Source organism: Kryptolebias marmoratus, linkage group LG7 (assembly GCF_001649575.2).
Source record: "Kryptolebias marmoratus isolate JLee-2015 linkage group LG7, ASM164957v2, whole genome shotgun sequence".
NCBI classification, from domain to species: domain Eukaryota; kingdom Metazoa; phylum Chordata; class Actinopteri; order Cyprinodontiformes; family Rivulidae; genus Kryptolebias; species Kryptolebias marmoratus.
In genome coordinates, this window is record NC_051436.1 from 20670265 (window position 1) to 20683445 (window position 13181).

The following is a 13181-nucleotide window of genomic DNA, read 5'->3' on the forward strand; positions in this document are numbered from 1 at the left end:
AGCCAGTTCAGGCATCTGGTATGATGATGATGATGATAATGCCCCCTGGACAGAGAGGGCATGTCCAACTGGGAGGAGAACCTGGGGAGGACCCAGGACTTGCTTGAGAGACTGATAGATTTCTGATTTTTCTTTCTTTTCCAGCTACAGACAACAAACACTCTGCTATCTCCTGCAAACCAAAGTCCCCTGAATATAAACCAGTTTGTAAAACAAGGTCGTTACTGTAAATAAAACTCCACAAAAGACAGGTTTAAAATCCAGTTTCTTCAGTTTTAATCTCACCAAACACATGAATCAGAAACAAGATCTGTTTAACCTTCTGTGCAGCTAAGAAAGTCACCATTTTTTTTAAAACAAAAAAGGAAATAATTTACGCATCCTTTTAAAAATCATATCTACAAAAATAAAATCAAATACAAGAACTAAGGCTTTACAGAAAAAAAAAAAAAGTTAACATATATAAAACAAGTGGTTGTGATTTCTCTATATTACATGTGAGCAAGACTTCTTGTTTAAAGACACAAAGTTAAAAATCAAATGAGATGAAAATTAAAGATGTGTTTATGCATACAGTAGTTTGCACCGTGCAGGGAAGATCTGTTTGTGCAACATTTAAAAGAAACGGGATCAGATTCATTCGTTTTCCCCGTTAAAAGCTAGTTAGGGCCACAACACTGATTAGTTAAAGCGGGAAAAGGAAGAGACAAAGAAGAGGTAGAAAATGGAGATGAAACCACCGTGGTCAGAAAGAGGGAGGAATAAAGAAGCAAGATGATTCAACCAGCTCAGACCAGTCAGGGTTTCTGTTAACGTCAGGTTGGAGCTCAGATCAACAAGAACCTCCACCTCCTGGTCTGCGGTGGTTGAAGATGAGCAGCCAAAATGGCAAAAAAGCAAAACAAAGTGTTCCCTTCGATACCTCTGAGGAAAGATTTCACTTTGGTACATTTGTTGTTTTTTTTTTACACTTCAAAATTTCTTTACAAGTTCATTGAGGATCAGCTGTAATAAAAGTCAGTCTTCTGGTTTTCATCTTCCTTTCTTTCAGCTGCATTTGATCGTTTTTCCCCACATAAGTGACGGCTTTCAGAGACTGTAAACACCTCCTGGCTGGCAGAAATCATCGTATTATTATTAGCACAGTGAGAGGCTGGTAGTGAGTGGAAATGTGTTGGGTGGTGGATTTGGAAGGCTGGTTAACTCATTCCTAAGATTTGTTTAATAAACCGACTCAAATAAATGATTCCAGTTTCTTTCTGCCAAGCTTCATGAAGAAATAATTTATCTTAAAACAAAAAGGGGGGAAAAAAAGAAACACTGGTACACATAAATAAAAATAACTTCTGCAAAACCTAAAAGTTTAAAAGCATATTTACTTTATAGCATGGATTAATGTTAGTACCAAGCTGGTGAGGTTAAATATAAAAGAAAAGCACTTGGTTTCAGTGTCAGTCTTTGCTGGTTACTCAGTTTGATTTCTGGTTAATACACTGGCCCTATTTATTTTCATGCCAACACTGTTCAGGGGTTTAATACAAGACAAGACTTCCTGTTCCTGCTTCCCGCAGAAGCAGAATTACTAAGAAAAGCTAAAAAAAAAAAAAAAAAAAAAAAAAAAAAAGCTTTATCCACCTCAGATGAAAAGTTAGCCCCTGTCCACACGGAAACACCGTCTTCATAAAATAATCTTTTTAATTTGGTGTTTGTAAACAATGCGCTGTTTTATAGAAATGCTATCATCCACACAGTAATGCAGAAACAGTTTTATCTGCCGTAATAACTACGCCAGGCCTGTATGTGGCGCTGTAACGCTGCCACCAGAACGCACCGTAAACAGGAAACAAGACGTGGAGCAGCTGCTCTAACTGTAAACACAAGGAGGACAAGAAGAGAACGGAGAATATAAGAGCAAAACATTTCAAGAGTTTCATACTCCGGAACTCATTTTTAAAGAAAGTCATTTCGGGGCTCTTAAAACGCCATTTCCATGAGAACACGGGGCTAAAACGCTGAGCAATATGTTGCACGACTTTGACGAGGTCAGCGTGCGTGAAGCCAAATGTCAGCTCTTAGTTTTCTAAACAAATGACAAATAAAAAACTCTCAGGAGTCTTTTCTCTTTAGGATGATGATGATTGTTTTAACAGTAAAGCGATAGTTCAGACCCTCTGAATCGTGCTTCTGTGGAAAGATTATGAACATTCAATATCTTACCTGTTGTAGGTAGCCCTTTAAACAGCTTCAGTTTGAAGAAATACAGCTCAGTTCTGACTGGACTGAATGGAGCCACTACCAAAGAGTATTTTGCCGTCTTAAAACAGCTCCAATCTTTAAACTGTCAGTGATTCATGCAAATGCTATTTTATCAACTTTTACATCACCATTAGTTTCTCATTACACAGTTGTTTCAGCAGAAATATGAGGATTTTCCTGCAGGAACAGACCCATGATGCACCAGAAGCTGCTGCTATTTACTCTAGCAAACATCCACAGAATTCTATGAAAAACCATGTAATGAGAAAAGGTTTATAAAACAGTGTTTGCATGAACTGCTATGAGATTTGGAGCCATTTTAAAACAAAAATTACCCACTTTGGTCTTAGATCATCGATTTGGTCAAAATTAAACTCAATTTTTCCAGACTGAAGGAGTCCAAATAACTATCCACAGCAGGCAAGACAGTTATTGTTCATAATCTTTCTACAGAAGCCCACTTCAAAAAATATCTAAGCTATCAGTTTAAATCACAGGCTCTGTTCAAAAGTACCTAAATTACAGAAACTCATCATCGTGTCTGAGAACTCCAAAAGAGGCTATGAGCTGGTAAGAGTTGAACTAGCAGGTGGATTTTGTTCCAGTTTTTGGGCTCAAATTCACTGACACGGCATGACAGGTAGTGTATTTCCCAAAATATCAAACCACTCCAAAATAGCTTTTTGTTTCTCCCAAATTAAAAAAAATAAAAAAGTTATTCTCTCCAGTGAAGCTTCTAAGAGATAACCTACTTGGTTTGTGGATTATAAACGCTACATCTGGGATGCTCATCGGTTGCTGGTTCAGTTTCTGCCGCTGAACGTAAAACACGTTGAAACGAAACCCCGGAGAGGGAAGCATGGACGAGCAACGTTAGTTATTTGGTAAGAATTCCAGTCCTGGATCTCGCCCTGAAACATCCTGAACCTCCCAAAATGTTTGAACGACTTGACATGATGTGAAAGGCTGTCTGAATCCCTGTGCGCCTCAAAAGCAGCGCTGATCAAAGAAAACCTGCCAGCGTTTCAGTAGTAACCAGTGCAGTAGTGTTTGTGATCATTTCCTTCCTGTAGCAACAAGTGAGCTTTTTAATGTTTCTCCCACAGTGATTTAGTGAGTTAGGCGATCATTTTGTGAGTGTGTGAGTGTGTGTGTGTGTGTGTGTAATCCTTATGCAGTGCAAATGACCTGAATCCTACAGACAGTCCTTCAGTCGAGGTGGCAGGTGAACTTGGTGTAAAGCAACCAGCCTGAATTTGCCCGAATCCTTCGATCTCTGATCTGTCCGCAGCAAGACGACAAACACCACAGAGAAATGCATTGTGGGTAAAGTGCTGGGGTCCCTTGGAAAGTTTCCATAAATTAACATGTCCAGACTTCCTGCTCCATTCCTTCGAGTAGCTCTCAGAAACCAAACGTACAAGTCACTTTTCCTTTGAAAGTATCCAACGTGGCCAGCTTTAGATCCACTTCTTGATTCCTTCTCATCAGTAAACATTTCTTTATTCTTTCGTTGTTTTTCCTGGGGGGTCTCCGGACTTCCTGTGCCAACCTCAGAAGCACCACCGCCTTTTGTATTCCAGAGCAATGGAAATGAGGAGCGAGGGGAGGGGTATCTATGGAGCCCGAGTCTAACTTTTGATCCAGGTGCTTCTGTACGCCATCTGGGCACAAATCTACCCAGCAGAGACGTCAGAATCCAGTCGACAGGATTTTAGGCTCAGCCGGGATTCCTTCTTTACCTGAGAGCAAAAAACCATAATATAGTTAATAAACAAAACACCATGGCAGGTTTAGGACGCACATTCAGTGGATGCTCACCCTCTACTGAACTGCGATCCATAGAGGGCGTCCTGGAGACGGTTGCTGAGCAACACGGTTGGTCCTCTGACTCCAGACTGAACGAGGGGTCTCGAAGGGTTTCTAGAAGCTTGTGGTGAGCTGTCTCGATTTCCTGTAAAGATCAAAAACATCAAGACTCTCAGAAATAGTCAGCATCGATCCAAACAGGCAGGCTTACTTTCATTGAATATAAACTTGATTATTTAGCAGGAAATAAAAAAATAAAATAAAAAGGGGGCTTTGCTTTCTCCCTCTGTATGAATTTCACCTATTTCTATTTTATAAATCAACAATGTATGAGGTTTTGATCATTCTTCCCCACTCTTTTTGATTGTTTTCTGGGGAACAATCCTTAAGTGTGATATACCTTTTCTACTAAACATTTATAGTAGAGGATTAGATAATAACACAAACCCCACCTACACTACACCAGATATATAGAAAACTGCAGATTACTTCTCACACACATGCAAGTGGTATTAATGGTAAAAAAAAAATTAAAAAATTCCAAAAGCTTTTCAAAGCAGAGACTCAAGATAGGGAGCCTTTCAGAAACAATCATAGGCAGCCTGTTTCACCCATGCCTTCTCTCACTTTGTGCCCTACAAATCTCAACAGCACTGAAGCCATTTTAAATCGTTTTTTTTTTCTTTCTGTTTTTCCTCACTTCATCTTGTTCTGGTCACCATTAAACCTTAAACGTGAGCTGGACTGGTTAATAACTGAGCTGCTGCTGTAAGCAGTGACAAAGAAAAACAAAAAAACTAGCTACACAGGTTTTAGAAAATTTAGAAATGGCATGGGTATTTTGGTGTTTTTGTTAGAATAATGTGGACAAAGATTTTTAACATAAATAAACAAATTATCTAGAGTATAGATGGGGCCACAATCTCATCCATAACTGTAAGCAAAAACAATACCAAATAAAAAAAATTCTGAGACAGTAAAATGCAACAAATAAAAATAAATAGTTGCTGATACATTTTTTTGTCTTTAAATATAAACTTGTTCCCACTTTTCAGACCGGCAACACATCTCAGAAACACTGTCAAAATAAAACCTTCACCATTTTATAACAACACTGTTCATTCAACACTGAAACAAATAAAGACACAAGTATCTTGGTGTAACTGAAGCTTTTTATGTGTTAGTTTTTGATGAAAACACATTTTCATCTTTGTGACATTTTACTCCAAAATGTTTCAGTCCTGTATTCTACTCTTTCTTCTGCTTCTGAAATGTGTGCAGAATGTTTTTTTAGATTGTGTTATTCAAAATTTATGGACATCTGTTGCAAACATATGGTCTTAAAGGCAGCATTTGTTGTACTTTTCTACATTATGGCTATCAAAGAAATAATATAATATAAAGAAATAAGCTTTGCCAAGAACGCTGATGCAACCTCTTTCCATCACGCTTGTTGAGGTCCAAAGTGTTTATGTCTTTGGTCAAGAGCTTGAGGCAGTTATTTGATGAAAAATTAATAAATTAAAGTACTGATTTGTCAAACCAAACCACATATTTACATCCCAGATGCCTCAGAGTCCAGAGAAGTTAACGCCGCCTTTGAGCAAAGTCAACATAATGTTTATTTTCTGCACAGTAAACTGTTTGTCTGTGATTCTATCAGCTGTGACCAGTTCAGCCTTTTTTGCATTAAAATTCCTCCAGATATGTTGGAATTTTGAATGATGTTTCACATTAAAGAGGAAGAAATATGCAAACCCTTCCTTTTTTGCTTTTAAACAGTTGAATAAATATATATTGCCTTGAGATCATTGGCTCATATTTTAATTTTTGGTTTAATAACTTATTTTGGAATTTAAACATGATTACAATCCCCCTTTGAACCTTTATTTTTTAAACCTTTAAACCATTTGAAATTGCACCCATCTTAACACTTTTGTGAGTTGTTGGCATCTACAAATACAGAAATGAACGTCTATTAACAAATAAAATGCAGCTGATGAAATAAAACAAAATACTTTTGGTTCATACAGTCCACAAAGGAATAAAAGTCAAAGTAGAGGCAACAATCGCTGATTTATTTATTTCTAATTCTCTACGATGTTCAACTTTCTTCTGATTTGAGGTCCGTTCAACGTTTGTTTTATCAGACATAATTAAAACTGTATGTAATGTAATATTTGTGAGATTTAGATGCTCTTGTAGTCCAGATTTTTTCTTTTTTTCTTCCTTTCTGTCCCTGAAGAGGAGTCCTGACAACGACTACCCAGCATGCCAGCCGCTCATGTTTGCCACAGCCACACAAACTCACCTTCAGCTTGTGCAGCTTGTTCATCAACCCTTCGAACGTGAGAAAGATCTCATCCACGTTTCTGATGATGTGACTCTGTGTCCCAGCCTGCGACGGGACCGCTTCTTCCTTTTCCTCCTCCAGTTGCATAGTCTCTGATTGGCTGAACTCTGGGACCCCGGCCTTCGGTTGTGTCTGCTGTGACATCACTTCCTCCTCGGGCTGAGGGAAGTGGCTGGCGGTGGGTGTGGGAGGGTCGCTGAGGTCATCGATGTTGCTCTCTCCCTGCTCTGACGGCATCACCAGGTAGAAAGTGTTCCCTAAAGGTCAGAGATGTGATTGGTGATTAAGTTCAGGGATGAATTGAACCCAGTCGCTAAGATGACAGATTATAGTTTAGTTAAAGATTGTTCTTCGCTGATAAAAACTGCAGCATGTAACCGATTTGAGCGTCATTACCCTGAGCTTTGGCCTTGCCTCTAGACTTGGAGGACTGATTGGAGAGGAGGCTAACATCATCAGTGATGCCGTCAGGAACAGAAGAAGGAGGAGGACCCGCAACCACAGCTACACACAGAGGATAGTGTGTGTGAAGAGAAGAAAGAGTGTCCGGAGGTGAACAGTTGAAGGAAAAAAAGCGTGTCGGTGTGTTTATCAATGCAAGCAAATCAAAGAAAAACCGAGAGAAAAACAAATCACAGCATGCAGAGAAATCATGCAAAGAATTACAGACACCCAGATTTATTTAAATCAGGTAAATCAAAGTAAGCTGACGTCAACTTTAATGAATCAACATCAGTTTTAGGAGAAAAAAAGGTTAAACCGGAGAGTCAAAAGGGTTCAGCTGTCAGCAGCATCCTGTACCTTTCCTCACAACCTTAAGGCTGGGCTGCCTGATGTCTGTGGGCAGGCAGACATCAGGCCCCGCCTCTTCTTCGGTGCTGAGGTTCAGGACTGTTTCCAGGGACTCCGGACGCCGCCTCTCAGTTAGTGAGCTCCCTCCGTTGGTCATCTTGTTGGTGGGCGTGTCGTCTGAGTTGTGGCTCCACCCGTCCTCGTCCAGATCTTGTAATATCAGGTGTCGCAGGGTTTCAACTGTAAAAAGATTTTATCTACTAATTACTTGCGTTCATTCAAAGATGTGCAGTCGTCCTGGGCTTTCTGTTCTAGAAAGGTATTATTGATTCTGATTTCAACTCACCGTCTTGTAAAGCAGCTTCTGCCACGCCGCCCTCCTGCCCCTCGTCACAGTTACCCGCTCCTGACAGCTCTGTGGGGGTGTTGTCGGAGATGTTGTCGTCCTCGTTGGAGGACTGAGTCTCCATGGAATCTGACTGCTCCACCATAGAGTTGGCTGGTAGATCGAACACAACTGAACATTTCAATATCTGCAGATAGTTCATCAGATGTTATCCAGGCTGATAATTACAGGACAAACTGTACTCCCTGTTTAAATCATAAAGGCCTAATAATGTTTCTGTCAGGTTTCATGAAACGGAAAAACAAACGAGTCACACTGCAGCAATAACAACAACAACAACAACAACAATAAGAAGAATTCTAAATACAGAATACATTTGTGAAAAACAAACATAAAAATAAATCTGTGAGTGTAAAAACTAAGTCCACCCTTGCTATTTCTACAGGATTTAAGAGGGAAAGCAGCTGCCAGGTGCTGCTGATCAATTGATTAACTGATCATCATATCGTCTATATGAGAAACTCTAAAAAAAGCAGGACTTTGGACAGTTTTCTGCTCTGGAGCAAACAGATGTGAGTTTACATAATGCCAAACAGGAAAGACATCAGCAACGGCCTCAGAGAAGTAATGGCTGTTGCCCATCAGTGTGCGAAGGGTTAAAGGTCATTTCCAAACAGGGCTGAAACGACTGGGCACCGAAGTTGACTGGTTGACTACGCAGATTGCAGATTTTTATAGTTGCCACATCGTATAAACAGCCAATAACAAACTGATCCGATCATAATGAAGCACATAGGTGTTTTTTGTAACTGCAATCCATGACCGGGAGGTCTGGGGGCAGCATCGTCTCGACTGACCCAAGAGATCTGTGATCTGGTTAAATGAAGGTCAATAAATAAATAAATGATTGCCTGCCGAGACCGAATACCGTCTTCTAACAAAGAAGAACATGAGAAAAAGACTGACGGAGCTAAAAGGAGAACTGAAAACAAAAAGCTGAAGGAAGATTGTTCAAAGCAGATTGTTTTTCCACAGCAGCACAGATGCAATGGACTGCAATCCCCCCCACCCAAAAAAAAAACAACAAGCCAACCTGGAGCAGAAACAGCAGTTTTAAGTAAATTTTAGAAAAAAAGTTAGCACGTCTTGTTGCCTCCTTCTAAAATTATGTTTGTACAGAAATGTTTATTTCAGTTTAAGCAGATATCATTCAGTTCTGTTTGTTAGGAGCAGTAAATGAGTGATGGGGGCTGTCTGCACCTGTGTAATATTAGTGTTTATTTAATGGAAACCTCTTCCATTTAATGTAAATAATAATTTGTAAGATGTTTAATCAGTTCCATGGTGTGTTTGGCATAATACAGTGTTACACTTCAATAGTAAATTTATGAATTCTTTTTAAAAAAAAAACATATTTAATTTACTAATAATTTAATAATATTCAATTAATTTATAATTTATTTTTTTTTGGCTTCTAGACCCCTTCATGGCCATTTTTGGTTACATATTTGCACTTTTTTGTTTAAAATGACAAAGACTACTTGCCTTTCAGTCTGCACTGACTACTGCCTTTCATTTTTTGTAATGATCACATTAAGTAAAATGATAAATACATTTGATTAGTTTCAGATTCGTAGGTTTCACAGGATATCATTTTCATGTGCTGTGTAATGGAATATGTGGTTAATACAGAGACAACAGGGTGATGTTTATAGGTAACACAAACAGCATCAGAACAGCTACTGACTGCAGCCGTCTGTGGCGTGACGCGTGTGTGATTTCACACCCTGCGGCTTCCTTTGAAACGCAAACTCTAGTGCCCAAAAACCTCCACTCTGAAACCCGGGTTCAGAAACTTTGGTTTCAGGAAAAAAACAAATACGGTTGTCGTGTAAACAAACGGCTGAACAAACAGCTAAAAATCTACTACTTCACCTTCAGCTGGTGGACAGACAGGCTAAACGCTGCAGGGTAAGCTAACGCTGTTGTTTATATTCCGACCTTCGCTCTTTATGCTTGCATCTGACCACACCCACAACCAATGAGTGACTGGCCCGACTCCGAAGCAGGGCCCAAAAAAGCAAGGCCGGCCTCGAAAAAAAGCCAGTGGAAACGCGCACAAAGCAAGCCGAGTGGAGCCGGGACCTTTAGAGCCTTTGTGAAAGGGGCATTAGACCCTACAGGCCTCAGGTAGCCGCCTAAAGATTAACATTCATGACAGGACAATTAGAAAAAGACTGAACAAGTATGGCTTGTTTGGAAGGGTTTCAGGAGAAGGAACAACTCAGGTTTGCAAAGTTTCATCTGAATGAACCAGAGGATGCCTAGAACATTGTCCTTTGAACATATGAGAGGAAAAAAAAAGATGTTGGGCCATAATGCACAGCTCCATGTTTGGAAAACAAACAAATATAGCACTCTAACACAAACATCTCATAGAAACTGCCAAGCACAGTGGTTAAGGGGTCACTGAGTCCTCTGTAGACTAACAGACTCTAAAGTCAAGTGTGAGGCCGTCTGTCAAACAGCTGAAGCTGAAGCTTGGACCAAATCCTTGATCATAAAACAGGACAGTGATCCCAAACACTGCAGCTAATCTACAATATAATAGTTGAAAAAAAGAGAACAATTAAGTGTGGAAAATGACTCTAAGGTTAAACCTCCACCTGACTGAAATGCTGTGGTGGGACCTTCTAAAAAGCTGAAAAACAAAACAATAAAACATTGTAATAAAGAGTGGGCCAAAATTATTTAGCTAAACTACTGAATCAAAGACTGGACTTTAGTTTTTTCATACTAGTTAACTAAACAGACCCAGTGTAATATGTTGTGTTTTTCTGAGGTTCCAGGATCTGGTGAAAATCAGATAGCTTATTTTTACCCAGGGTGCACAGCGTGATTATTACCTTCAAGGACATTGCTGCTGTTTGAAACAGGCGACGCACTGCGCAGACTGGGAGAACTGGAGGAAAGACACGATGACCCTTTAAATGAATGTCTTTGCAGACATTTATCTCGTTCATTGTGACAAACATGACAAATGCTCACGATAAATTGATCGATCTGTGGTTGATCTGTGATGAACCTCCGGCAGCAGTGATGGCCTTTTCAAGTAAATCCTTCCAACTGTGAAACAACAATTACAAGTTACTTCATCTTTAAATGGTGAACCAGGTTAATGTGTTAATGTCAACGAGAGTAAAAGGAAACTGCATACGTGTTTCTCTCTGATGACGACCCCATCACCAGCTCGTAGATCTGACTCTCTGTGGTGCTGATGATGTAGAGAGCTTTGTTATCTGGAGAGAAGAAACACATAATATTGGATATTTGATCTTAAGTTTCAAAAATATATATCTAAACTTTAATTTATTTTTTGTAAGTGACACTTTCCCTTGAAAGGTACCTGTAGCTACGGGTCGGACAAGCAGAGAGTCCAGCTTGACCAGAGGGCTGAAGGACGTCTTGCTGTCTCCACTGCCTACTCCTCCTCCTCCTCCTCCAAACAAGCGGGATGGATATCGCAGCTGCAGTCGATCGTCTGGGCTTTTGTGGAGAAGGAGCAGGTAATCGGACACCAGCAGCGCTTGGATCTCTGAGAAAGGAGGTCGGAGGCATGATTAACGGGTGTGACTTTGAGCTCGTCGCTCTGTGCGGATCACTACAATCATACAAACCTATCTGCTTATCTTTGCTGATCTTCCAGATGAGAGGACCTTCGTGGATCATTCTCTTTGTGGTGAGGTCTAGATGCTGAGAAATAAGAGGAGGAAAACAAGTTTAGACTTATTTGCAGCCTTTGTGAAAAACAGCAAAAACAGTCGAAGTGAACACTTGTGTCACCTTGAACTGAGGAGCAGCATCCAGTCTGCGCTGGTACTGAACGAGGCGCCGACTGTGCTCCGTTTCCCTAACATCCTCGTTCACGGCCTGCAGTATCCCCCGGCAACAAGTCTGTGCATGCTGAAGTGAGGGGAGGTCCTTTGACCCAGCTGCAAGAAAACATAATATTCTTCAAATTGACCAATTATTGACATCATGCTGATGTAAACGGTATGTATTGCATATTGATCCTCACCCTCTGTGTGTTTGATGATGCTGTCCAGCAGCAGAGGGTACTTGGTGAGCCTCTGCATCTCCGACACCAGCAGGTCTTTGAGCTGCAGCCTCCGACACTGAGGACTTGCCTCGCACTCCTGAGCAAAAGAGCAGCAGGCCGGCATGGAAATAAAACCAAGGACTGGTTCAATAAGACAGACAAACACACTATAATTTTACCTTTTCTTCTATGAAATCACAAGACCTTAAAATGGACCATTCTTTAATGTTTGAGTTTAAATACAGCTCGAGTATGAGACAAGTACTGCTCAGTAAGGAATAATATCAGAGCTGGAACAGCAAGAAATATAAAACTTAAAGAATTGGACAAAAGCTGTTCCTTCAGTTTTGGAGTTTTACCTATCAGGACATAGTAACAATAATCTGATCACCAGGTTCTCAGTTAGTTCAAATCTAACCTCAAGTGTACAAATCACACAACAAAACCCACCATGCCGTTATTTACTAAACATAAAAAAGCCAAAATGGAAAAACCTGTGTGCAAAAAATGATGTTCACCCCATCATTCACCAGCTCGTAGAACCTCCTACTTCATGTTATTTATGCTAAATAAATAAATAACTTGAAGTAGTTTTTATATTGCTGACTGTATCCGTTTCTTACATGGTTGCAGAGGAATTTTGGCCCACTCTTGCTTTGGTTCAGTGAAGTTTGCAAACATTTGTTTCTGCACAGCCGCAGTATTTTTCAGTCTTTCTGTTGTATATTTGCTGCTGTGTTTGGGATCATGACCCGGTTTTCAAAAGCTTCAACTGAAGACGGTCTCACATTTAACTCTAGAATATTTTGGTGTACAGAGTAAGGCTGCATGATATTAGGAAAATGTGCAATTGTGACATTGCTGAATATTGCAATGACACCATAGAATGTGATGAACTCAGATTTTCTTCACTCCTCTTTTTGTACCATAATCACCATACTTACAACACTCTTTAGCATTTCAGCTACACTCATCTAAACCAGCTGTGGGCATTTAGGATAGTGGTGATTCATCTGATTGCTAAATACTTTAATGACATCCCGATTGGGTCTTGGATTTATTGCACTTCTTTAAAGGATTGATATTGCGAGGACAATCAATTGTCAATATACTGTGCAGCCTTAATACTGTGGAGTTCATGGTCGACTCAGTGACTGCAGGGTGTCCAGGTTCTGTGGCTGCAAGACAAATCATCATCCCTCCACCACCATGCCTGACAGCTGGTATGTCTGTGCTGAGATGTCCTCATATGAAAATCATAGAACTGAAAGTTTATTTTTCCTGTGACTGTAAACGACTGCAGAAATGGGTCCACCAACATGTAGATGGTGTTCACTGAATGAACCCACTGAGTCTGTGCGTACCTGGATCATTTGGGCGAAGCGGGGGTCTTTTCGTTTCTTGTTCTTGATGAGCTCCAGCGCCGGAGACTGGTGGCAGCACAGCAGCGACGCCTGTTCCTGGAACTCGCTTCCAGCTGCACCTTCAAACTGAAAACACAAACGCCGCGGTTACAAAGCTGAACA

At 40.3% G+C, this 13181-nt stretch overlaps 1 protein-coding gene across 3 annotated transcripts in view; it reads right to left on the minus strand.

Moving 5' to 3' along the window:
* Positions 1 to 252: 252 nt before the first annotated feature.
* The window catches only part of arhgef11 (Rho guanine nucleotide exchange factor (GEF) 11), a 31043-nt gene continuing 18114 nt past the window's right edge, over positions 253 to 13181 (minus strand). For 2 of the 3 annotated variants that reach the window (XM_037976564.1, XM_017437859.3), the window contains 14 exons: positions 13020 to 13145; positions 11635 to 11752; positions 11400 to 11548; positions 11234 to 11309; positions 10963 to 11151; positions 10774 to 10855; positions 10605 to 10682; positions 10463 to 10518; positions 7557 to 7709; positions 7220 to 7450; positions 6815 to 6922; positions 6377 to 6675; positions 4078 to 4210; positions 253 to 3998 (listed from right to left, as the gene is read on the minus strand). In XM_037976564.1, the coding sequence (XP_037832492.1) occupies positions 3949 to 3998; positions 4078 to 4210; positions 6377 to 6675; positions 6815 to 6922; positions 7220 to 7450; positions 7557 to 7709; positions 10463 to 10518; positions 10605 to 10682; positions 10774 to 10855; positions 10963 to 11151; positions 11234 to 11309; positions 11400 to 11548; positions 11635 to 11752; positions 13020 to 13145 (1848 nt within the window). In that variant the 3' untranslated portion in view covers positions 253 to 3948. The remainder of the gene's footprint in view (positions 3999 to 4077; positions 4211 to 6376; positions 6676 to 6814; positions 6923 to 7219; positions 7451 to 7556; positions 7710 to 10462; positions 10519 to 10604; positions 10683 to 10773; positions 10856 to 10962; positions 11152 to 11233; positions 11310 to 11399; positions 11549 to 11634; positions 11753 to 13019; positions 13146 to 13181) is intronic. The other variant, XM_037976565.1, reaches the window with a different exon arrangement.